Source organism: Lontra canadensis, unplaced genomic scaffold, assembly GCF_010015895.1.
Source record: "Lontra canadensis isolate GAN:19392208 unplaced genomic scaffold, GSC_riverotter_1.0 scaffold3, whole genome shotgun sequence".
NCBI lineage: Eukaryota > Metazoa > Chordata > Mammalia > Carnivora > Mustelidae > Lontra > Lontra canadensis.
The window spans coordinates 290,566-314,624 of record NW_022630997.1 but is presented as its reverse complement, the minus strand read 5'-3'; the positions used below and the strand labels follow the sequence as shown (position 1 = coordinate 314,624).

The 24,059-nt window shown below is 43.0% G+C and overlaps 1 protein-coding gene across 2 annotated transcripts in view; it reads left to right on the top strand.

Moving 5' to 3' along the window:
- WDR11 (WD repeat domain 11) overlaps positions 1–23,829 on the top strand; it is a 59,779-nt gene extending 35,950 nt beyond the window's left edge. The window contains exons 17-30 of one of the 2 annotated variants that reach the window (XM_032878444.1): positions 3,228–3,334; positions 4,176–4,290; positions 4,594–4,765; positions 12,416–12,524; positions 13,613–13,675; positions 15,149–15,214; positions 16,014–16,191; positions 16,784–16,879; positions 17,445–17,610; positions 17,916–18,013; positions 18,467–18,612; positions 19,553–19,632; positions 20,889–21,049; positions 23,680–23,829. In XM_032878444.1, the coding sequence (XP_032734335.1) occupies positions 3,228–3,334; positions 4,176–4,290; positions 4,594–4,765; positions 12,416–12,524; positions 13,613–13,675; positions 15,149–15,214; positions 16,014–16,191; positions 16,784–16,879; positions 17,445–17,610; positions 17,916–18,013; positions 18,467–18,612; positions 19,553–19,632; positions 20,889–21,046 (1,554 nt within the window). In that variant the 3' untranslated portion in view covers positions 21,047–21,049; positions 23,680–23,829. Of the gene's footprint in view, positions 1–3,227; positions 3,335–4,175; positions 4,291–4,593; positions 4,766–12,415; positions 12,525–13,612; positions 13,676–15,148; positions 15,215–16,013; positions 16,192–16,783; positions 16,880–17,444; positions 17,611–17,915; positions 18,014–18,466; positions 18,613–19,552; positions 19,633–20,888; positions 21,093–23,679 lie in introns of those variants that run through there. The other variant, XM_032878435.1, reaches the window with a different exon arrangement.
- The last annotated feature ends 230 nt before the right edge of the window (positions 23,830–24,059 follow it).

The window sequence follows — 24,059 nt, the reverse complement described above, 5'->3', positions numbered from 1 at the left end:
TAATGGTTAAGTGGAGGCATGAGATGATCTCATAAATGTATTTATTTAAAATGTCATCTAAAAATAGACAGTTTTAGTTGAATGCCAACCCCTGTATCTTGCAGGTGGCTCAGGACGGTGGCTGGGGTGGGAGGGTCCACTTCCAGAGCGGCTGACTCACCTGGCCATAAGTAATGCTGGCTCTTGGTGAGTGGCCTCAGTTCTTCCTCGCAGGGACAGTCTTCATAGGGCTGAGTGTCGTCACCACATGGCATCTGGCTTCCTCCATAGTGAGTCATCCAGGAGAACACAGAAAAAGCTGCAGAGTCTTTTAGAACCTAGTCTGAGAAATCACACTCTGTCGTTCCCTCAGTGCTGCTGGTTCACGGGTCAGTCCTGTTCATTTGGGAGGTGACTGCCAAGGGACATGAATAGCACAAGGCAGGATCAGTGGGGGGTCTGTGAGAGGCTGCTGCCGCATCGTCCTTAAAAACAACATGAGAAGAGTTGAGGCCATCCAAACCACCTTCTCTACTAAAAATGGAAACTAACATGTGAAAGTTTCATTTTTACTATTTTTTTTTAACTATTATATAGAACAAGTCGTACCTGAGACTTAGTAATGTCTGTTTTGAACTTTCTCTAACGTCACTAGTTTGAAAGGTGAAAGTAGTAATGCAAATATGAAAGGTTGGTATTTGGTCATAATAGGAAAAGGAACTTACTTTACGTGTATCAGAAGAAAAACTGCTAAGGAGAGCAGACCTAAGAGTTGCAGTGTTAGTGTAGCTGTCCTTTGAAATATCAATTTGCTGTCTTAGGAATATAGAGAGTTCCTGCTCTAGAACCGCGGAGAAGGCCGTACCTGAAGTCTTCCAGCGCCTCGCACAGGCAGCTCTGTCTGTTTCTGATCACTTCACACTTGCGATTAGGATGTAAAAACAATCCAGTAATTTTTTGAGATGCCAATTCCTCCTTACCCCAGAAAAAGTTTAAAGCTTTTAGACAGTAGACTCTACTTTTCCTTTTTATAGAAGTTTCTTTCGGGATGGTAATTGTGCCTCACAGCCTTTAAGATTCTGTGTTTTTTTGTGGAGGTCCAAAGTCAGGGTATAGCAGGTCTCCAGCTGCCTGCCAGAGCCTTTTATTCCACAGCTGGAAGCAGCTTTCTCAGGGAATGAGCAGCCTAATACAGATGCAGCCTCCATTGAAATTAGTGCGTATTTAGGGAAAATCCCTTCCCCTAAAACCAGCTAGGTTGCTTTTAGGGAAAGGTGTTTGAGCAGCTACTGAATAATACATGAGAAATTGGCTTTGGTTCATTATTTTTATTTTCCGTAATTTAAATATTTCCTAGGGACTGTCCTGTAGAATTTAGGCAGAGGTTTTGTTTGATCGTTTTAATCCAGTATTTATCTTACTCTCCTCCCAAACGTAAAGTATTAAACATTTGCTTTGAGTTGACTCCCTCTGCATTATGGCCCCAGAGCTATTAGAGTATATAAAAATGGTAAAAAGAAGAGGAAGACTTGGCATGTTTTAAATTTTGGAGCATCTGTAGTTGACTGTCTTTATTCAGAAAACTGGAACCGTGGGAGGGCATGAGTATCTCGATGTTGCTGTCAGCCTTCTGATCTTTTGAACATCACATTTTATATACAGAAACATAACGGTGTCAAGTAATAATACTCTGTTGAGTTTTAATCTTAAATTGATTCTCTTGGGATTATTTGGAGCCACAAAGCAACTTTATGCCACATCCTCTGAAAGCTCCTTGGTATCTGCATATGGTTGTATCCTATCAACAAACCCTCAGGTAGAAAGGTCTGGATTGTTTAATTATATAGTCATATTAATATGTCACCTACAAGCTGACTTCTGTGCTTATTTAAGCTTTAATTTTTAGTTTTAGAGGTTAGGAAGTAAGATTATAAAATGTGGAAGTTTTCAAGGCTAAAAAAGTAAACTGAAAGGCAAATTCTGAATTAAACATTCTGTTAATGTGGTCAGGAAAATGGAAATAAGATCTTGAAGTGTGGCTTCATATTATATAGAATTCTATTTAACATAATTTTCTAAGTTTTTTATTATTGAATTCTTTAAAATACTCATTTTTAATCCAGTTTTTTCTTTTATTTCTTGACTACCACTAGGATTTGTGTAGTATTTGATGCATGGGCCAGTCTATTAACAGTCTGGCCATCCTGGAGCTTTCCCACTATGAACTAAGCATGTGAATTTTTATTTTTATTTTGTTTTATAAATGCAAAAAACAAGATTTCTCTTAATAAGTAAAAAAGTAGCTGAGCAATATTATTTAATAATGAGCAATTTATTGACTGCTGTGTAGCAGGCGTTGTTTTGAGCCCTTTCCTGTATAAATGTATTAATACTAATAGGAACTCCTCAAGTTTCATGAGCTTAACTTTCTTTATTGATGACAAGTCTAAGACTCAGAAAGATTAAGTACATGTGTCCCAAGCCACACAACAAATATACAGGATGAAGCCCAGATCTGAGCCCCAGTAGCTGGCTGTAGAGCCCAGGCTCTTAAGGTCTTTGTCGCACTACCTTTGTGCATTGGTTAGATAGAGCTGCAAGCTCCTTTCTCCCCTCTCTCCCCCCCACCTCCCCTTGGACTTACTGCAGTACTGTTTCATTCTTATACTTGGGTTTCCGTATGTCTTTGCAGCGTCTTCTGTGAATTCAGATTGTGCAGATGCCTTTAATCTACAGTATCTCTTTACTGTCATTATTCCAGAAGGTATCAGGGAAGCTCTGGATCCTCTTTTCAGTAGAAAAACTGCTGCACAGTTAATTATGAAACAGCTCTGAGTTTCTTCTGGAACAGACTGATTTATCCTTTTACAGTGAGTGAGAAGTTGGAGACAAGGGCCCTTTGGAAAGGGTTTTCTTTTCTTCTCTTTATTGCTTTTAATTTGCTTTCTTTAAGGTATTTCTTCCTCAAAAAGCACCTCTTCTCTACAAATTTAGTTCAGATAACTTAATGGCCATCAAACTGAAATCTCTGGTTTCTTTATGGTTGAAATTGATAAGCTAGGTAGCTCTTCTAGTGTCCCAAGTCTGTTAGTATTTTATGGCATATATACCAAAGCAAAACCATTTATAATTAAGTTTTATTAAAATATCTTTATTATTTTATCACATTTATTAATTAAAAACATTACTCTGCTATGATGGCTTATAAGTAGTGAAAACTATGTGTATCTATTGGTTTTGTTTTCTAGGGAAGTATGGGTAGTATTACCTGCATCGCTTGGAAAGGTGACACATTAGTTCTTGGAGATATGGATGGAAATTTAAATTTTTGGGATTTGAAAGGCAGAGTATCCAGGTATGAATCAAGAATTCAGTATTATTTGGGGGCACCTGGGTGGCTCATCGAGTTAAACCTCTGCCTTCGGCTCAGGTCATGATCTCAGGGTCCTGGGATCGAGCTCACATCGGGCTCTCTGCTCTCAGCAGGGAGTCTGCTTCCCCCTCTCTCTCTGCAGGCTTCTCTGCCTACTTGTGATCTCTTTCTGTCAAATAAATAAATAAAATCTTTAAAAAAAAAAAAAAGAATGCAGTATTATTTGGGGCACCTGGGTGTCTCAGTTGTTTGAGCCTCTGACTCTTGGTTTTAGTTCAGGTCATGATCTCAGGGTCCTGAGATCAAGCTCCTTGTCAGGCTCTCTGCTCAGTGAGGTGTCTGCTTCTCTCCCTCTCGCTCTGCCCCTACCCATGCTCCTGCTTGTTCTCTCTCTCTCACTCTCTAAATAAAATAAATAAAATCTTTTAAAAAGATGCAATATTATTTGTTTAAAAAGAAAAAGTAACTTCTTGATATGGACGCATTGGAGGCTCTTGAACTGTTAAGTAGGATCATTAAACATGACCAAGTATAGCTCAGACCCTTGGGTCTCTTGTCGCTCAACTTGGGAGGAAGAGCCTTGAGCCAAGCTCTGGGTCATTCATAGGAGACACTTCCCTGCAGGTGGCCCATGCTGAAGTGTTGGGGCATTATACCCTCATCATTTCTGTCATATGGGACTCCTCTCCCTGAAAGCAAAATGGTTCTCACGTCACCAGACCTTGTCAAAAGCAGACGTAGAAAAAGTCATCGGACATCGTTTCCAGTGACAAGGTATTATTCTACGTCATATTGGCATCTTGTTTTTTTTGTCTGTTTTCAGAGGAATACCTACACACCGAAGCTGGGTGAGGAAGATTCGTTTTGCTCCCGGTAAAGGAAACCAGAAATTAATAGCAATGTACAATGATGGTGCTGAAGTGTGGGATACTAAAGAGGTAGGCCCAGCTCCATGAGGGGACACTCAAACCAAGCTGCTGGTCACAGGAGCTGTAATTTTTTTCTTCCTTCTGATTTAGAAATGAAGCCTATGAAATGGGTTTGTCAAACTTCTTAAAATGATTTTCTGGCTTTTAATGGTCTCACTGTCTTTGGGATCTTCAAAATGCAATCTGCATGTGGAAGAGAGATTGCCAAAGGCTGTTCAGTTTTAACTTGCACTGGGTCTTTGCCACTGGCATTGTCTGTGATAAACATCTTCCTTTTCTTTCTGAAAATGACCACCAAATTCACTCTTGAAGGTTCAGATGGTGAGCAGTTTAAGAAGTGGAAGAAATGTGACCTTTCGGATATTGGATGTGGACTGGTGTACATCAGATAAAGTGATCTTGGCATCAGACGATGGGTGTGTCAGAGTCCTGGAGATGTCTCTGAAGTCCACTTGTTTTAGAATGGATGAACAAGAGCTAACCGGTACGGAGTGCCAATGAAAGGCTCAGTGACGCCTTCTTTATTTTGCACAGGCTGCTCTCTTCTGTTTCATTTTAGTCTTACTTTCTAACAATCTGAGTTTAAGGAAATAGATTAACTTCAAGCTTGAGGGTTTTTACCGCTGAGATGCTGGACTCAGTAACTGCAGATGTCTGTCACTCTCCGTCTCCAGGTTGGCAAGTGCTCCTTGAGGAGTGCTTTGTCAAAGATCAGAGGTGTTTACATAAAAATGGTTCACTTAGAATTTAAGGAGAACTCAGGGCTGCCTGGGTGGCTCAGTTGGTTAAGTGCCTGCCTTCAGCTCAGGTCATGATCCCAGGGTCCTGGATCAAGGCCCACATTGGGTTCCTTGAACAGCAGGGAGTCTGCTTCTCTGCCTTCCTCTGCCCCTCCCCCCTCCAGCTCATGCACACTCTCTGTCTCTCAAATAAATAAAATCTTTTTTTTTTTTTTTTTTTAAATTTTTAAAAACAGAATTTAGGAGAACTCATCAGAGGACATGAATCTAGTGATAGGTGCCACTGGTTTTTTAATAATGAGCTTTCTGTCTTTTGTAAGCATATATCGCTGGGTGCACCTGGCTGGCTCATTCAGAAGAGTGTGCAACTCTTCCTCTCAGGGTTGTGTGTTGGAGCCCCACATTGGCAGTAGGATTACTTAAATTAAAAAAAGAAAAGCGCAAGCATCTGTCACTGAAAAGTCACTTCGGAAAGTGTTCTCAGTGTCGTGAATGTTGATGCCTATCTTAAGACTTGTTAAATGGCCCGTCAAAATAAAATTAGATGATTGTGCTATTGTACCTTTTTTGTAAGGTTGTTTTGAGATTATTTTTCACCAGAATGAAGAACATTTTAGTAAATGTAACCTCATATGTGACTTAAAAAAAAAAAAAAAAGAATAGGATTGTGAACGCACCCATCAGTCATTTTGAAAGTCAGCTTTTGTCTCATGAAATGCAGTGTTCATCCTTGCAAGATACTTTGGGGTAGAGACAGACATTCTGACCCTCATGGGAACGAAGCAGGAAACTTCCTACATTAAGTATTCTCCAGGCATCCCTTTGGGTACACACCAGCCTGCTGAAAATTTTCAGAAGAAACTTGTTTAGTCACTTATTGGGTTTCAGCATAGAGCTTTCCTCTCTGGGAACTGTGTGTACCTTTGTCGGATTGGTCTTTGGCACCGTCGGGGGCAGTAACATTTTAGAAACCCGTGCTTTCCCCTTGTGTTTGTACTTAACGCACTCCCAAGTTGCTGCCAGTGCCAGCTGGGCTCCCTTGAAGTTGTGTTAGGTATGCTTTTGCTTTTGTTGTGGTCCCAGCTCTGCTAGCAGCTTTGGGACTGCCACTTCCCCCTTTGTGACCTTGACCACCACTCGCCGAAGCCAGAAGCTGTGTGATGCTTTCCTGTGTCTGTGCCTGAGATGCTCAACGGCGCTGCAGAAGTGGCAGCATCTCCTCCTTCTGAAGCAGACTTAGTTATTAAGGAAATGGAGGGAACTTCAAGGGTGGTTTTCCTTTTTCAAATTAGCTACTGGTTCGAGGTTAAAGAGGTGTGTGAATGTAATCAAAATGTTTGGAAAGCTTTTCTACCCCTTTTAATTTAAAATTTCAATCTACCAAGGCCAGGGTAGCTTTTTCTTAAAGTGACTACAGAATTGGAGCCCATCATTAACACTGTGCTCGAACATCTGACCTGCAGATCGCTTTTAGATTACATTTTCTTTTCAGGTTTTCAAAAAAAAAAATCATTCCTACCCAGTCTGTAGTGCTGCATCCTCAGCCAGAAAGGGAAAATTTTTGAAATAGTAACAGGGAAGTTCAATATTGACCTTTAAACTCAGAACAACATTTGATACATATTTTAAAGAGTAAGAACTGGTGGTATGTGTAACTACGGAGTTAGCACACAGATGTCTCTGTGTTCAGTTACATGCTGACTTGATCTTAGAAAGATATGTTCAATATATTTCTATTCTGGGGAATTAGAAGTAGAGTTTAGACTTATTGATATGGGATAAAAATCATTTTAGGTCATATGCAGTGATACATTTAATCAATTTTCTTTAATTCTCCTTAATAACAAGTAGAAAATATCCTAAAATACTGGGTCAAGTCTGTCAGTTTTCTTAGAATAGCTTAGATGGCCTGTTCCTCCCCTTCCGCCCTGTGTTAACATGTGTCTCAACCCTCCTCTAGCTCTAGTAACCAGGAAGGTCAGACACATGTAGATGAGGATCCCTGTTTTTGAGTTGAAGAACCCCTCTTGTCTGCTGCTTTATTTATCAGGGTCATAAAACAGCATAAAAAAATCAAAATACTTTTTTTTTTAGCAGCCTCTGGAAGGAATCAGAGAGGGTGAGACTTGTTTAATAGCATTCAAGTTGCAGTTTCCACACACTTTACATAGTATCCACAGGGTATTAGAGACTGTCCGGTGCAACTTCCTCACAGCTGCTCGGGCCATTGCCTAACACGCCCCCATAGAAAGAAGCTTTCTACAGTCGGATTTATACGCACCGCTTGCCTCTTCATCTGCCTCTGCTTTCCACTCATTTCCCCTGGTTTTCATCTGGGCTGTCTGGAAATGTGTCAGGATGTACAGGTGTTGGGGCCGGGGGACCTCTGGGGTTACTAAGCAGCATGCAGTGCAGGGAACAACCTGGGCAATGAGAAATGGTCTTGCCCAAAATGTCAGGTGTGTACCTTATCTCCCCTCTTCCCTCCCGCCACCCGCATTGTATCACAGGGATGAAATTACCCAAGCAGGGTCCTCTCCTTCCCAGACTGCCTGCTCACCGTGCCGTGGGCCACCTCCAGGTGCTGAAGGAGCAGTTTTCCTACTGTTCTTCTTGGCTCTTCAGTTCCTGATTTTCTGCGTGGCTGTCACAAAGGCAGCCAGCAGTCTGGGTGTGTTTCTGTTTAACACCTCAGAGAGCTGTAGCCCAGACTATGCAGAACCTGTGGGAGAAAAGTTAACAGTGCTGCCAACTCCCTTTTTATTCTAATTGTAACGTCCAGAAGTGAATGAGCGTTTGTAGGTGAGTTTCTCCAGCTGGAAGATGATCACCTATTGTTTTTTCATGGCTGATCTTTGCCTTTGAGGAGAAAAATCTAAATTTATTTGAAGGTAGGAGGGAAGAGAGTTCACTCTCAGTTTGTTCATGCTCATCGGGATGCTATCAGCAATGTTTTGTTTTGGAGAAATAACACATTTGTTTTTAAAGATCAGATGTTTCCCTCCGTTTACTCGGGCGTGGTCATTGCTGTCTTGCTCACGTTATGTAAAAACTCTGGAGTGCAGCTTTCTCAGAACATTCTCTTGTGTCTTTTCACTGTCCGTTGATTAAGAAACTACACATAGCACAGAAACTTTCTCTGTTTCCAGGCTTAATTTGTACCATTAAGTTTTTGTCCCCTCACACTATTCCCAAACATTTTGTAAGCTAACGCTAGCAGCCACTGTCGTCTTGAGAGCTGGAGCGTTCCACGGTTCTCATCTAGTAAGGATGACTAAAGAGAAAGTGCTTAGTAAACCTGCCTTTACCCTTTCCAGTGCTGGTTTTAATGGTTCTGCAGGCATGTAGGTGAGTCTCATTCTTACCAGGTATATTCTTCCCTTTATAACCTGAACGTAAAAGGTAAATTTGACTGAAGAGAAAATGGGGGGAAAAAAAAACAAACCAAAAAAACCTTTCATAGAACAAAAACTATAAGCAAAGCAAAATACATATGATAACCTGGGAGAAGGTACTTGCAAGTCTTTAGTAGACTGTCCACAGAGAAGAAATAAATATATACATTTAAATGGCCCTTAAACATATGAAAAGATGCTCAACTTTATTCATAATAAGAAAAATACAAATTAAAACTATACTAGAAAACTGCTTCTCAACTATCAGATTAATAATTCAGGAGCTTGAAAACATGCTCTTGCAAGTCTAAGAAAACAAGTATTGTCATTCAGTGTTCGTGGAGGAGTTCCTGTAGGAAGGAATCTGGCAGTACTTAGCAAAGCAGCCTGTATATTTACCTTTTATATTCATCGATTCCAATACCAAGAATTCACGTTAACTTGGGCATCCATATATGTGAGCATAGCAAAATTGGGGAAAGAATAAGTCTGGAAACATCCACACAACGGAGTAGTGTGCAGCACTTAAACAGAATGAGGAATGTCTCTGATCCGTGGAGTGATAGGGTATGAATGGGTGAGGAATGCAAGTGTTCAAGTGTGTATAGTCTGCAAAGGTGTTTGCTTATATTACAAAACAAGACAATTTAAAAAACCCAGAATAATCCAAGAACTAAAGAAAATGATTATTTATAGAAGCTAGACAGATTAAAAGAATGAGGATGGGGTGAGACTTCAATGAATACACTAATATTATATAGTTTCAGCTTTTGAGTCATTTAAATGTTGTACATATTGAAAAAATACAGACTTGAACAGCATGGGGGTTACGGCTGATGAGGTTACATCAGGTTCCTGCTCCTGATGGCCTGCCATTGCCGGAAGCCTTACCGATGACGTAAATAGCCAACAAATACATATTTTGTATGTTACATGTATTATGGGCTGTATTCTTATAAAGTAAGGTAGAGAAAAGAAAATGTTATTAAAATCATAAGGGGTTTTCATAAAATCATCATAATTTGAAATCGTAACGGAAAATACATTTATAGTACTGTGCTGTATTTATTGAAAAAAAAATCATCTATAAGTGGACCTGCATAGCTCAAACCCATATTGTTCAAGGGTCAACTGTATAATGAAAATAAGAAGGATGAAAGAAAAAACAAACCCTAAAATTGGACAAAGAGACCATTGAACCTAACCGTATTAACAAATTGGTAAGAATAGTTCTCATAACTGAAATGCAGGATTCTCACAGTGCCCCGTAGTGGTTCATACTTTGAGGATGAAAAAGAGCTGTCTGGGGTTTTCAGCTTCAGTAGTTGGCAGTAGTCGTGAAACAGTTTTGTGCATATTATGGACTGGAACAAACTGGTAAATAAATTGCAATTTAGGGGAACCAGAGTTCCTGCTGAGGGAAGAGGGAGAAACAGATGTGGGGTTGGGGGGGTATGAGGAGGAAGAGCTTTTCAGGGTGGATCTGAATTTGACTTTAAATGTTCTTTATTTCCTGGCTGTGTGTACTAATTTCAGGCATAGAAGCAATGACATTTCAGTGGCAGGGAACTCTCTTAGCATCCAGATTTGGTATATAAATTCTGTTTCTTGACCTAAAAGAACCAGGGCTCCTTGGGCAGTTTGCTCCAGGACAGAGGCGAGAAAGCTGCAAGATGAGTCTGGGACATTTTGTGGTGTCAGCAACTAAGGAAGGAATTGAAAAACCAGGGAGGGCCCGTCACAAACATACAGAAACGAGCATTTAGAGGCTTCTGCTGCCAAAGCTGGGGCAGTCTGAGCGTCGTGAAGAATAACATTGGTATCGACAGCAGTGTTGGACTTCTTTTTTTTTTTAATCCATTATTCCATAGTCATATTCCCAGCGAAAGAGGAAGGGGCCTGGGCAGGAAGGGAAAGCTCATGTTTACGGAAGCATGCCAATTGATAAATGTAGACAGGGTGATAGAATTAGAGAATCACCAATTCCCATTCCTAATGTAAGAGTTGATTCAAGCCAGGATCACTGGTGGGTGTTAGATCACTGGGTAGAAGGGCGTTGAGGAATAGGAAATTCGGTCTCACAGTATCTCGCCATAATTGTGAAGGGGAAAAAGGTGCCTTGACTTCGAGAGAGCCCATGAGTTCACCTTAACCAGATGACCACATTTCGTGTTACCCGGTGGCTGGCTAACATGCCCCCTCTGCATGTGGGGAATGCAGTAGGAAGTACGCAACATCCCTTGTGTCCGCTTCTTGCCCAGAATGTTTAGCCTGAGTCTGATGCTCAGTGGAGATCATTTCCTATGACACTGAACAGACCAGACTTTTCAAAAATGACAACATTGTGTAAGACCAAAGACAAAAAGAAGAGAGGACTGTTCTAAACTAAGGGAGATTCAGGAGCCATGAGAAGCCAGTGCAGGCAGAATATAGCCCTCAGGATAGGGAGTAACAGAGGACCTCTGAATGTGGACTGCAGTTTAAGTGATTTTAATGAATCAGTATTAAAACTCTTGGGTGCAAAAAAAAAAATAGTATTAGAAATATTTCTGGCCATTTTCTGACTCTGAAAAGTCCACATAAGATATTTTATCTAAGATGTAATACTTAGCTAACTACATACAATGATGGTTTCTAAAGCAGTGGTCTCTAACAGAAAAGTAACGTGAGCCACATATGTTTACATTTTCTGGTACTCGGTGTTAAAAAGTGAAAAATGGATGAAATTAATTTTAATAAAAATTTTATTTAACCCAGTATATCCAGAGTTTTATCATTTCAACCTGTAGTCGGTATTAAACATAACTGATGAGATATTTCAGTTTTGCACGCTCAGTTTTCAGAACCCAGGGTGTACTTAACAATGGAACATGGATCATGGGGCGCCTGGGTGGCTCAGTTGTTAGGTGGCTGCCTTCGCCCGGGGTCATGATCCCAGGGTCCTGGGATAGAGCCCTGTGTCGGGCGTCCTGCTCGATGGGGAGCCTGCTTCCCCCTCTCCCTCTGCCTGCTGCTTCCCCTGCTTGTGCTCTCTCTCTCTCTCTCTGTCAAATAAATAAATGAAATCTTAAAAAAAAAAAAAGGATCAATTTAGGGGACACATATTTTCAGCAGAAATACTTAAGCTGCATTTAGATTTTATAAAATTGACAACTGAAAAAGCAGTTATGTATCCCTGAGTAGACGTAAAAGTTATCCAATGACTGAATCAAGTATTTTAAAATTTAAGTTAGTTAAAATTAATTAAGGTTAATTAGTTAAAATTAATTAATGAAGTCCTGAAGAACTCTTTTTTTAGTCCTGAAGAACTCTTTACTGGTTGAGCGTCTGACCGGGTGGGGCTGTGTTAGGTTGCCTGGGCACTGGGACCTTTGGGCCTTTGGCTTCCTTGAATTAGAATATGTTAAAAAAAAAAAAAAAAGAAGAAGCAAATCTTGTTTATTATGTCCTAAGTAAGCCCACTGCTGCGGTAGGGGATGCTAGGGCCCCTGGTCTAGGGGGATAGGAGCTGCCCTTTAAGTAAGACCTGAGGATGCCTTTGATGAGCGGGGTAACCTGCTACCTCTAGTGACAAGCTCAGGGTTGATGGGCTCTGTTAGTTGAATAGTCTCAGAAAAGCAAAGACCGCAAACGGTATAAGAGGATACAAATAAATATTATTTTTAGTATTTTAAAATAATGAGCTTTATTAGTATCTGTTGAGTCGTTGCATTAAACCTTTTCACGTAGTATCAGTGTTTTTATACCATACAGGACACTTAAATTTTAAAAAGGGGAAGAAAGAGCTATTCATCAGTTTGAATGAAGAGAATCTCTGCACGCTTAGCCCGTTTGTCTTTAAGCAGCGACGACATTGAATGTACTCTCTGCCGCCACCAGACTTACGCGTCCTTCTCTGTTGACTTTTCCGTAGACTGCTGTAGCTGAAGCTTCACAACAAAACTCTAAAATTCTGTTTTATTAAAGAACTTACTTAATTTTTTAAAAATTTTTATCTAGAGCCTGTGTGGTGCCCCTATCTCCTTGTTCCAAGGGCCTCCCTTGCCTTGAAAGCTTTCTTACTACACCAGCCATGGAATGGACAGTATTCTTTGGACATTTCTCAGGTGTAAGTTTTTACCATTTTTATTTTCCTTTCTTAATTTGCTTGGGGTTAAAGGGCACCCACGAAAACCAGCAGGCGCCTGTACTCTGGGATTTAAAAGGATTGGAAAAAACAAGCTGAGGCAGAAATAGTAGATGCACTGAAAGATCCTTTATCCTGCCTCGCTGGGGTCTTTGGGAGCGGGCAGGCGTGGGGCGCTGGGGTTCATGAGCTGCTCTGGGCAGTTGTAGTCAGAACACGGGGATGGCACAGTGAGTGCGGAGAGAGCCAGTTAGGCCAAGAGGAATTTGAGGCCAGGCTTCAAATTCTTTTTAAAAGCAGTAAGAGGAGTACCCAGATGGCTCAGTCGGTTAAGGGACCAGTTCTTGATTTCAGCTCAAACCATGATCTCCGGGTCCTGGGATGGAGTCCCACTTCAGGCTCCACGGAGTCTGCTTGTCCCTCTACCTCTGTGCCCTCCTCCCACGCTCTCTCTCTCTCTCAAATAAATAAAATATATAAAAGAAAAAAGCAGCAAGAATGAGCTTATTACAGAGATATTTTCTGTTTTATGAATCTTACTGCCTGCCTCATTACAAAAATATATTCACAGTAACTATTAGTAGTAGTTATTAGTTAAACCGACAAGCGTTCCTGAACTTAGGCCATGTGGAGAGCACAGGTAGGCATGGGTTAGGGGAATACAACAAATATTGGGATGAGGTATCTGGATACTTCAGGAAGTATCTTCTTAGAGAAAGGAATGTCCATTTTGCAGAGCAGAAGAGCACATCCTTTCAGTCATTGCTGGGTTTCTTATTAAAGTGAATCTAAGCATGATGGTTTTTAGAGGCTGCTGATAAATTTTCTGGTTTCTTGAAAGCCAAAGAGACATTCATTACTCATTCCTTTGTTTTACCTAAACGAGGCGAAAGCAGACATGAAAGGTGGTTGGTGGGTTCTTGAGTCATTGCTGTTTGGTCTCTAGCCAGCGTTTTCAACCAGGGACTGCTGAGAAGTGATTTCTCTATTGGTACAACTTTTTTTCTGGTGAAGAAATGTGTGGTTGTAAGTGAAAGAGAATGAGCTTATTCAGAATCTTTTCTGCACAGTGATTATCCAGAAAATGAAGAAATAAAGAATCTCCTTCAAGAGCAGCTGAATTCATTATCAAAGTAAGCATCCCAGCTGTGTTTTAATAGAGGGTATGACTATGAAAAAGAAAATACAGTCATTTAGGCTTTTTGAAATTAGAGTAGGTTTTGTTTCAGAAAATGTTAGGAGCCCAAGGAGAAAGGTTCTATTCAGAACCATTCTGTTCGGAAGCTTATTTCCCTTGAGAATCCTTGTGTTGTAGAAAACATAATTATTTAGTAGTTACGGGGACAGCATCTACCTTCACCAAGATCCTAAGTGTTAGACAGCTGTGGTCCCGTATCAGTGCAAGAACGGAAGCTGTGGTGTGAGTGTCGTCGTAGCTCAGCCTGCCTCAACCACAGATGCCCCACGAAGCTCCTCAGGTGAGAGGCCATGCACAGCGCGGTTCTTCTGTGGCAGCTGCCTTTTCTAAAATAAATTCTCCACATCAGGTGCTATGTGTGCACAGTTCTAAGAAATTAATATGTTCCCTAGAGCCAAGAGCAATTTAAAAGGATGTATTGGGAATAATATTGCAAAGGAAGTAGAAACATATGGGTCCATCAGTTCTTGGTTAAATAGAATACATTTTTGCAATCTTAGAATCTATCACATGTAATCACAATATGTAATACATTTTCCATGCTTTATTGACACCAAATTCAAAATAACTATTGTTTTCTGTATCCAAAAGGTAACATTTATGTTTAAGTAGAAAAGATTTAAAGAGCATCTTTCCCCCTCCCGATTTATGAATATTCTGTTTGTTGCTATTTTAGAAATATCAATTTATAAAAATGTGTCTTTCTTCCTTAAATATTTTTTGGAATAGTTTCTGAATCTCTCTTTTCTAAAGTACATAGTGTTTCTGATGAGTAGCAAAGTCATTTTGCCAACCGTGACATTCTTATTCCTATAGTGAGATAGCTGTTCATGTTTTCAAAACCATGAGTTAAACTCTTGCAGGACTGTAAGCCAGAATCAGAGCCTCACCCCCTGTGATGGTTGACAGGTACCAGTTCTCCAGGCCTAGACCCACTGTGAGCCTTTTAAAACATTTGTCATTTCAGGGTCACGGCAAAGTAACTTCCTTTGTCAGTTCTAAGCATACTAACTAGTTCAAAAAGAACAAAATATTTCAGGAATAGCAAAACTTGGGCACCTGGGTGGCTCAGTTGTTAAGCCACCTTCGGCTCGGTCATGACCTTCGGCTCAGGTCATGATCCCAGGGTCCTGGGATTGAGCCCTGCATCAGGTTCCCTCCTCCTTTCTCTGCAGGAAGCCTGCTTCTCCCTCTGCCATTCTCCCCTGCTTGTGTTCCCTCTGTCTGTGTCTGTATCTCTGTCAAATAAAGAAATAAAATCTTAAAAAAAAAAAAAAAAAGGAATAGCAAAACTTTAAGTAGATTAACAATTTTGAGTGGATTTCCCCTTTCAAGAGTATACTGATTTATCTCCTTTATTGTTTGATTAAAAATTTTGCCTTCCCTTTGTCTGGATTCCTGTTTTCAGTGACATCAAGAAGCTCTTGCTTGATCCAGAATTCACTCTCCTGCAGAGATGCCTGCTTGTTTCAAGGTAACAGTCAGTGTTCTGTGTAAGAGACAGAATTTCAGATAAACTCATTTCTCTTAAGGGTTTTTAGTTAACACCAAACAAACCCTTTTAGATTTTAGAACAACGTATCAGTTCATCCTTTATATTTGCTTTACAGTTAATTTTGAAACTAGTAATACAAATAGGAAAAAAATTTCACATTTTTAATGTGAGATCTAGGCCTTCTCTACTGAAAAGGCTGCCTCCTACAGACAACTTTTTAAAATTTGTGTTTCAAAATATCAGTTACAAAGAGCATGTCCTTAGTTATACCAGTAAATTATATTTAGAGGCAATGATCTGTACTTCCTCTTTGAATGGTCAAGTTGTCACTTACCAAAAAGACATTTCCATCCATTATGCCCCAAAGAATAAATTGCAGGTATTTCTATACCTTATTTAGCCAATTTTCCCAGAGGAACTTCTTCCTTAATGTGAAGCCGTGGTCCAGATTGAAAGGTGTGTGTGCTCCTGACAAATCAGGAGCCCTGACAAATCAGTGCCCAGGCCTTGGAACCATCATGTTGCTCTTAACACAGCACAGAGGGGTTTGGGTGTGAAGGGGCTGTGCCCTCAGGCTCTTGGGTTGTCTGAGACCCAGTAATAGGGCTAGAGAATGGGCTGCTTCCTCTGTCACCCTGCCGGGCACAGGCCAGCATCCCAGATGGTCTTTCATGGGGCAGTGCTGTGCTCCTGGTCCCTGAAGCTTTTATGGAGCGCCCCCGTCCACACCTAAGTCTGCTGTGTGCGCTCAGTGGGACTTTGGTGTCACCCTTCTCAGGCTTTATGGCGATGAGTCAGAGCTACACTTCTGGACTGTTGCTGCCCACTACCTACACAGCTTGTCCCACGAAAAGCAAGCAGGCACCCCAGCCTCTAAAGAAACTGTGCCTCGGGACAAAGTGAACAACCCGCTGGATATATGTTATGATATTCTCTGTGAAAATGCCTATTTTCAGGTACTGTGTTGCATATATTAAACTCTTTAAAGCTCCCATCTTGTTGACTTACGTCTTTGTAAGAAGTATCTTAAATTTGGGAAACTTTCCAGCTAAGTGAAGGTGCACATAATAGAAATAAGTCTGTTGGCGCCACTGCATTATAAAAGGCCTGACTCGGGCCTTGAAAAGCTCATAAATGCTCATTGAGTTTTTTAATACACATTAGAATTTTACTATTAAGTCCTTATTTTTTTCTTTGTCTTAAAATTGTTAACTTAGAAGATTCACTATTCTCTAATTTTATTTTCTATAAATAAACATTTCTTTCACTCAATTTGAATTTGTTATTCTGAAAAGGTACTTTCACCCTGTTTTCACTGCAGGAGAGTCCTCAGTACGTGGAGGGCCGGCTTCCGTACGCGGGCCGACTCGCACACAGATGAGAATTTGTTTCAACATTTCTCTAACCAAACTCTTACTATGTTGTGAAGTTGATTAGCTAATAACTTCAGAAGGCAAAATAATATTTATAAAAGGATTTTATTATAGTAAAATGTAACTCAAGTCTTGGATTGACTCAATTTTTTCTTTTTTTCTTTTCCTACCCTAGAAATTTCAGCTGGAAAGGGTGAGTGTACAGGAAGCAAAGCGGTCAACTTATGATCACACGAGGAAATGCACAGACCAGCTACTTCTCTTGGGTCAAGTATGCCATTCTTTACAATTCCATTCACGTCTCCTGGAATCGCTAGCTGATGCGTGTTTCAGAGCATCATGTGCATTATGCACACACACGCACGCACACGCACACATGTGTGCACGCGCGCACACACATACACACATGCTCGCACGGATAGTAGATCATCGTATTTCCCTGAACGAATACATGTAAATTTCAGCTTTATTTCAAAAGACCAACAAACCTTGTGAAAAAACAAAAATCTGTGGTTGACTAGCTTGGGATTTTGGCTTGCGTAATGTCAGATGAGATCTGACTGTTTGGTTTGTTTTGGTTTTGTGTCTCTGAATTGATGCAGAGCCAGAGTAAGCAGTTTCTTGAGCATCTGTGTTAACCAGACTGTGGTTTTACCTTTGTTCCAAAGAAGCAGGCAGACACACTATGGTCACTATATATAAGCAAAGCATTGACAAGCAAATTTTGAAAGTGAAAGTCTTCTCTAAGCTATTAAGTTCAGTGTTCAAATTATAAATTCACTAAGATTATGTTGGAAGAAAATGGTCTCATAATTAGAAAAACTCTTTCTCATTAGACAGACAGAGCTGTGCAGTTGCTGTTAGAAACAAGTGCGGATAACCAGCATTATTATTGTGACTCCCTGAAAGCCTGTTTGGTCACAACTGTCACCTCTTCGGGCCCCTCCCAGAGCACCATTAAGCTGGTGGCAACTAACATGATCGCCAATGGCAAGCTGGCAGGTGAGGAACGCTTTGTGGTGTGTTTGCGCATCCTCTGGACAATCAGACCCGTTCCCAGCAAAGCATTTGATTATGTAGATCGTTGTTTCCTTTTTTCTGCATGAACCCGTTTCTCGTGTGAAAGGGGCAGTAGTCACACTGTCCCAAGAGCACAGGCCCGAGGGGACGAAGCCAGGCCGGCTGACACGGCGAGAGCACTGAGCCCACGCTTTCCCGCTTTGCTGTCGGGGCTATGGCGGTGCCGCCTCCACTCCTGACTCCGCGAGGCCGTGGTGTCACCTGGGGGCTACCATTCTGTCTTCCAGAGGGGGTGCAGCTGCTCTGCCTGATAGACAAGGCCGCAGATGCTTGCCGCTACCTGCAGACGTACGGCGAGTGGAACCGGGCCGCTTGGCTGGCAAAGGTAGGTGACTTCCTGAGGCGCCTTGAGCATGTGGGGTAGAGTTCAGTCTTGAACTTGGACTCGTGATTGAGAAGCAGTGTTTTGGCTGCAAAGTTGCTATGCAGATACTTTCTTGCAACTCTAAGGCTCCCGTTCTTTATGAAGAAATTACATTTCTTCTTATGGAGCAATGGATGTCTTCGGTAACAAGTAAGTGAAAGCAGCCGGCCTCTTTCCCTTCTGGGGTGCTGGGGTGTGAGCCCAGACTCTGGCCCTGAGGTGTTGCCAGGGCCCTGGCTCTGCAGGCCTGGGTTGGTACCGCTGCTCCCCACAGTGAGCAGCAAGGTCCGGGCATGCGCTCGCAAAGCCACGCCTGGCGTTGGTGGCACAGGCGCAGATCCCACGTTGATCCCGTTACGGTTTTCTTTACGTAATGCAGGACGTCTTTGTTTTTGACGTGGGCATCTCTCTCAGGTCCGTTTAAGCTCTGAAGAGTGCGCCGATGTTTTAAAGCGCTGGGTGGACCACCTTTGCTCTCCACAAGTCAACCAGAAGTCAAAGGCCCTCCTGGTCCTCCTCTCCCTGGGCTGCTTTTTCACGGTGGCCGAGACACTTCACAGGTACACCCAGAGTCTCCGCCCCTTGGTGGGGGTGACGGACTGCTTCGTGCTCTCTGAGTCTCTGCTGGAGGGATGGAGCACCCAGTGTGCGGAGTGAACGGAGAAACTTACCTTTTAGGGTTATTTAAAAACAAAACAAAACAAAAAAATACCTCTACAGAGAATGGAATAGTCATAGTCCATGTTAAGTTGTCTTCATTTGGCCTAGGAGCTCTGTTTTCCTACCAGTGTATTCTCCAAACCTAACAGGTGTCTATTTAAAAAGAATGTAAAAGAAGTCTTCAGCAGCAGTTGAGAGGAAGGGTAGAGAGCAGTCGGAAGGATGGCAGAGAGTGTTGCCAGTGGGAGATGTCCCCTCTGAAAATAATACCTAGTACTGAGGGGACATTTTATTTTATTTATCTAAAACTAAGGGATGTTGAGGCAAATATGGCAAAAGACTCTGTGTTAAATCTGGACAGTGGGTATGTGGATACATCTCCCCGGATTTGTGTATATTTCAACTATGTTACAGTTTTTGTAAATACTAGTTAGAAAGAGCCTGGGGCTGGGGTGCCAGGTGGCTCAGTCGATTAAGCATCTGACTCTTAATTTCAGCTCAGGTCATGCTCTCAGGGTGGTGAGATCGAGCCCCGCATCACGCTCTGCACTCAGCATGGAGTCTGGTTGTTCCTCTCCCTCTGCTCCTTCCCCAGCTCTCTCTCAAATAAATAAAAAATAAAATCTTTAAAAAAGAAGAAAGAGCCTGAGGTTAGGGACACGAATGTTGTCCCCTGCTTTCTTCTGTGAGCCAGGGCTTGGAAAGGTGCTCGTGTAACTTACTGGCACTCAGGTTTCCAGGGAAAATGGGTACAACTCTTTATTTGGAGATAGCCCTCGGGTGGGTCTTCTACCTACACGGTAAATCATGAAGCCTGACTCCCTGTGTTCTCTTGAGCAGCATGAGATACTTCGATAGAGCTGCCTTGTTTGTGGAGGCCTGTCTCAAGTACGGCGCGGTCGGGGTCACTGAGGACACGGATATCCTTTGTTGGGATGGTAATGCCAAGGAGGAGACAGACGGCACATGTGGGTTCCTCTTTGTCGTACTGCCTGGGCAAGAACTGTGTCATATCAGGGACGAGCCACACTCAGATTTGCCAGAGTCACAGAAGAGCGAGAAATGACCGAGAATCAGGAAGAAAATGGGTGCGTTGCTGGCATCAGCTCTAAGACGGATGGGGAGGCAGCAGAGGCTGTAAAGGGATGGGACTCCGAATTTTGTGAAGGTTTGTTTGAATGTAAAAAAAGATAAAGGAAATAATTTAGGAAAGGTGTAGGAGCCTGATACTTCAAAACAGTACTATTTAAGAGAATGCACTCCGTGAAATAAAAAAAATATATAAAATATATATAAAATATATAACACAATATTTAAAAGTTTATATATTTATCTGGAATATACATTCTGGAATAAATAAAAAAGCCATTGTTATCCACAGTGACAGTCTAATGTGGAACCAGACTCAGCACTTCAAAGATACGTGTCACGCAGGCAGGGCCCAGTGGCCGGCTGCCAGCGCCCCTTGAGTCCCACCCACATTTCTCTTTGAAAGGGTCGGGCTTGAGGACACAGCCCCCAGTTGCTTGAGTTTGCTGAGTCTTGCTTGTTCTCATCACATCTTCATTTCTACACATCAGATACTTGCTCTTCTGTGTGTATATTGTTTTGTTTGTTATAGAAAATGAAACTGAACTTGAATTTCATTAGTGTCCCATATGCAGGCACTGGTGGAGCTGCCTCTAGTTGGAAGGGGCTGCTTGCAACGTCAGGGAAACAGGGCTGCCCGAAACCCAACGCCTCCAGGCAGGCTTTGTCCTCAGAACCTCTCCCTGAGCGGTGTCTGCCCCCAGACCACCCACCACTCAGCCTTTCCGATGCCAGACAGTGTGCACGTGAGTCCTCTTTCTTTGTGTAGTCTTTAGTTGTGTTAGGCTTTGAGGTAGTCTAGGAGGATGTTAGCTGGATTTTCTAGAAGGAGGTGCTTTGTACTCAGCTCTGCAAAGTGTAGTGGGTGACATTGCAGACTGAGACCTCGCCTCCCCCAACCAGGAATCACCCTCCCCCAGGAAGGGTGCCCATGCTCGGCTGTGTTGTTCTTGTCTCCTGCTGCCCTCCTCTGGGCCCCCTTGTCCCTCTGAGTAGCCCCACAGAGCTGGTTTTTTCCTGTCTGTGGGAGCTTGGTGGTGTGTAATCACATCTCTCTCTGGCCTTCTTTTCCTTAACTGTGGCTTACAGAAACTCATCTCTGCTATATACGCAGATTATGCCCGAAGTTTGAAGAACCTCGGTTTTAAACAGGGAGCGGCTCTTTTTGCTTCAAAAGCTGGAGCAGCTGGCAGAGATTTATTGAGTGAGCTGGGGCCCCCCAAGCAAGAACGGACCGAAGAGTGACAGGTCAACATGTGCTGGGGAGCCTGGCCTTGCGAGCAGGACGGGGGCCAGTCGCGGTGGTCAAGGTCGTGGTGTGGGCTGCTGACGATGCCGACCCTGCCATGAGCTGCTGCCCACGTTTCTGAGGCTGCCGTGGACGGCAGCAAATGAGCATTTACAGAGTTAGGGGCAAGTCCCACGTCCTGTTTATCTCCGAAAAAAACACGAATGTTTCAGATTTTGAAAGGGTAGAACATTTTATACTTTTGGAGGCAGCTTTAAGAGTCCCTGGAAATACTTTTAATTTTTTTAAGCTTAAAATTCAGGTGACTGAATTGTTTTTCTCATTGACTGAATGGAAAGATATTTGAAAAATCTAATAGTGAGAGAAGTTTGTGAGATTTACTCTCAAATCTGTGCTGTGCCTGTGTTACATACAATCATTCAAAAGGTGGCAGACGTATTTCAGTAGTAAAGATGATTTACCAAAGCATTCCTTGTTTCTTACCTTGAGAACATAGAACTCATGATTCTCTGTTTTAGGCAGTTGCTAAATTTTGTAATTTCAGGCTCGTAGGCTCATAGGGAAATTTTAAACTTTATGTTTTGTTCTAATATGTGGGGTCTTGGGTATTTTGAATTTTAACGCTTGATGTATTATAGTAACCACCTTTTTGAATGCTCTGTGCTTTAATTTTCTGTCTTTGTGTTTGTCCAACAACTGAAGTATCTGAGATGTGACTATTATAAGTTATTCCTGTCTATAACTTACCAAAATGATAAATAAAAAGGAAATTCCAGCCAGGCATTTGTGTTCCCCAAGCTGCTGTGCAGGAGGTCAGGGGCCATGCTGGCTTCTCAGGAGTCATTCCAGCTTCTTACCCTCCAAGAAGGAGTCCCAGGATTGGACCAAATGCCCCCACCGTGGGCAGATCTGCCTCAGTTCCCAAGGGAGCAGGGCTCTTGGAGGGAGGTGAGGGAGTGGCATTCCTGTCTCCCCTCCTGGATGTCCAGGGTGGTGCATCTCCTCCCACCCACCAGGAGCTAGGATTTTTGAATAGAGTCATGGCCTCTGCCCTTAGGCATCAACCATCCGCTCTGACAAGGAACTGAGATCCACGGAGGGGATGGGCTTACTCATCCCCACTGAGTAAGTGGCACTTACTCAGGCTGGCACTTCGGCTAAAGTTGTAGAAGAAATCCAGGATGCATTCATTAGTCCTGTAACTGGCTCACTTTCCTTGTCCTTTCTGTGCCTGGGCGGGTTACCCTGGAATTCCTAAGGGCCACGGGCAAACACAGCCCTCTCTGTATTCCTTGTGGTTAAATGATTGCCCATGTATATTTTGTTTATGCAGCCATCAGCTACCTAAAGGGAAAAAGAATGATGGCCTTAGTAAGCAGAGAGGGAAAAAGAAATCTTACTTTAGAGTGGGGTATTTTGAAAACTAAATATGTTTGGATTTGAGGCCAACAACTAAGTAGTGAGGCACCGCCTGCTGGGGTTGGAGGTGGGCTGGAGGCGGGACCCGTGCCTGACGCCAAGGCCCTGAAGTATGTCACAGCCCAGCTGGGTAGGACGGTGGTCACTGCTCGTCACCACAAGACAGAGACCCAGTCTGTCAAAGTACAACTGGAAGTCCCATCCAGACAACCTGAGAGCCCCTCTCCCTGGGGACCTTGTGGGCTGGAAGCTGAGCGTGCAGGGACAGAGGCTAACGAGGATGAATCACGTTCCCAGCTGCACCTCACCTGTCTTTTTATGAAGGATCGTTAGGAACCTCGTGTTATTAATGCATGAGCAAAGGAGGCTTCCCAGGGTGAAACCCACAGCCAGAACTGGGATGAGAGTGACAGTGACTTTGGAGCAGCATGGCCCTCTCTGTGGCCGTACCCATGGGAGTGCTGTCAGGGTCCTGGGCCCTCCCTTGGCAGCCAGTCTAGCAGATCTTGAAGACGTGGTGTGGAGGGGGGGTTGTTGCTGGGTAACCCCCTCCTCCTGGCTGGTCTCGCTTTAAGTATTTTCATTGCTTTGAAAGTGGTAGCAGGACCTTCTGTTCTAAAATAGAGCAAATCAGAGCAGCGTCTATACAAGCCAATCCCGCGCTGCTTCTCCCAATCAGCTTGTCCATGGAACAGACCGTGGTACAAAAACAGTTCCCCTCTCAGCTGTTTGCTGCCTGGAGACGTCACCTGCACGAGGACAGTGTTAGGTGCCGGTGATTACCCCCCTGCATCACATTCTCTTCAGCAGTGGGGCAGGATGGAAGGGCAGGATGGAAGGGGAGTGCGGAGGTGCAGACTCGTAGGTTGTGCAACAGTGAAGCTCTGGCAGGCCAGGGTGCTCCGGGAGCATGTTGGAGCAGCCTGCGGGCCTCCGGTTCCTGTTCTGCGTGCAGTCGATGTGACTGGTCCCAAACAATTTGTGCAAGAGAGGACCCTTGCCATTCAAGGGAAAAGGCATTTTGAGTTGATGACACTTGAAGGTGTTGCTGTTTTAAAAGAAGGGAAGGGAAGAAGCTGGGCTCTAGGACCCACATCTGAGACCTGCGGGAATCAGACCAGCTGGGCAGGCCGGAGGGAACTTGGGGAAGCAGATCGTCCTGCTGTCTTTCCTGTCCTTAAAGGATCCTTCTGTGTGTTTGCTTTTCCAGCTGTGCAGGACCCACCGAAAACAACCCCGGAAAGCCCCTCTTTTCTCTCACTCAGGATGTCCCGTGATTCTGAAGCTCTCACATGAGTCCCTTCAGGCAGTTTAAGCATTTTCCTTCAGCGTTTGGCTCTCTTCCGTAAAAAGTCCAAATAAACACTTCTACCACCCCTAACTTTTGGGGGGACACTGAGAAGAAAGAGTCACGCTAACTGTTCTAAATACCAGAGAAGGAGAGACATTCTGGGTTCCATAGGCAATTTGGGTGGTTTTAGCTTTCCCTTCTTCCATATTTATTTGACAGAGAGAGAGAGCACAAGCAGGGGAGCGGCAGGAGGAGGAGAAGCAGGCTTCTCGCGGAGCAGAGAGCCCGGCCTGAGCCAC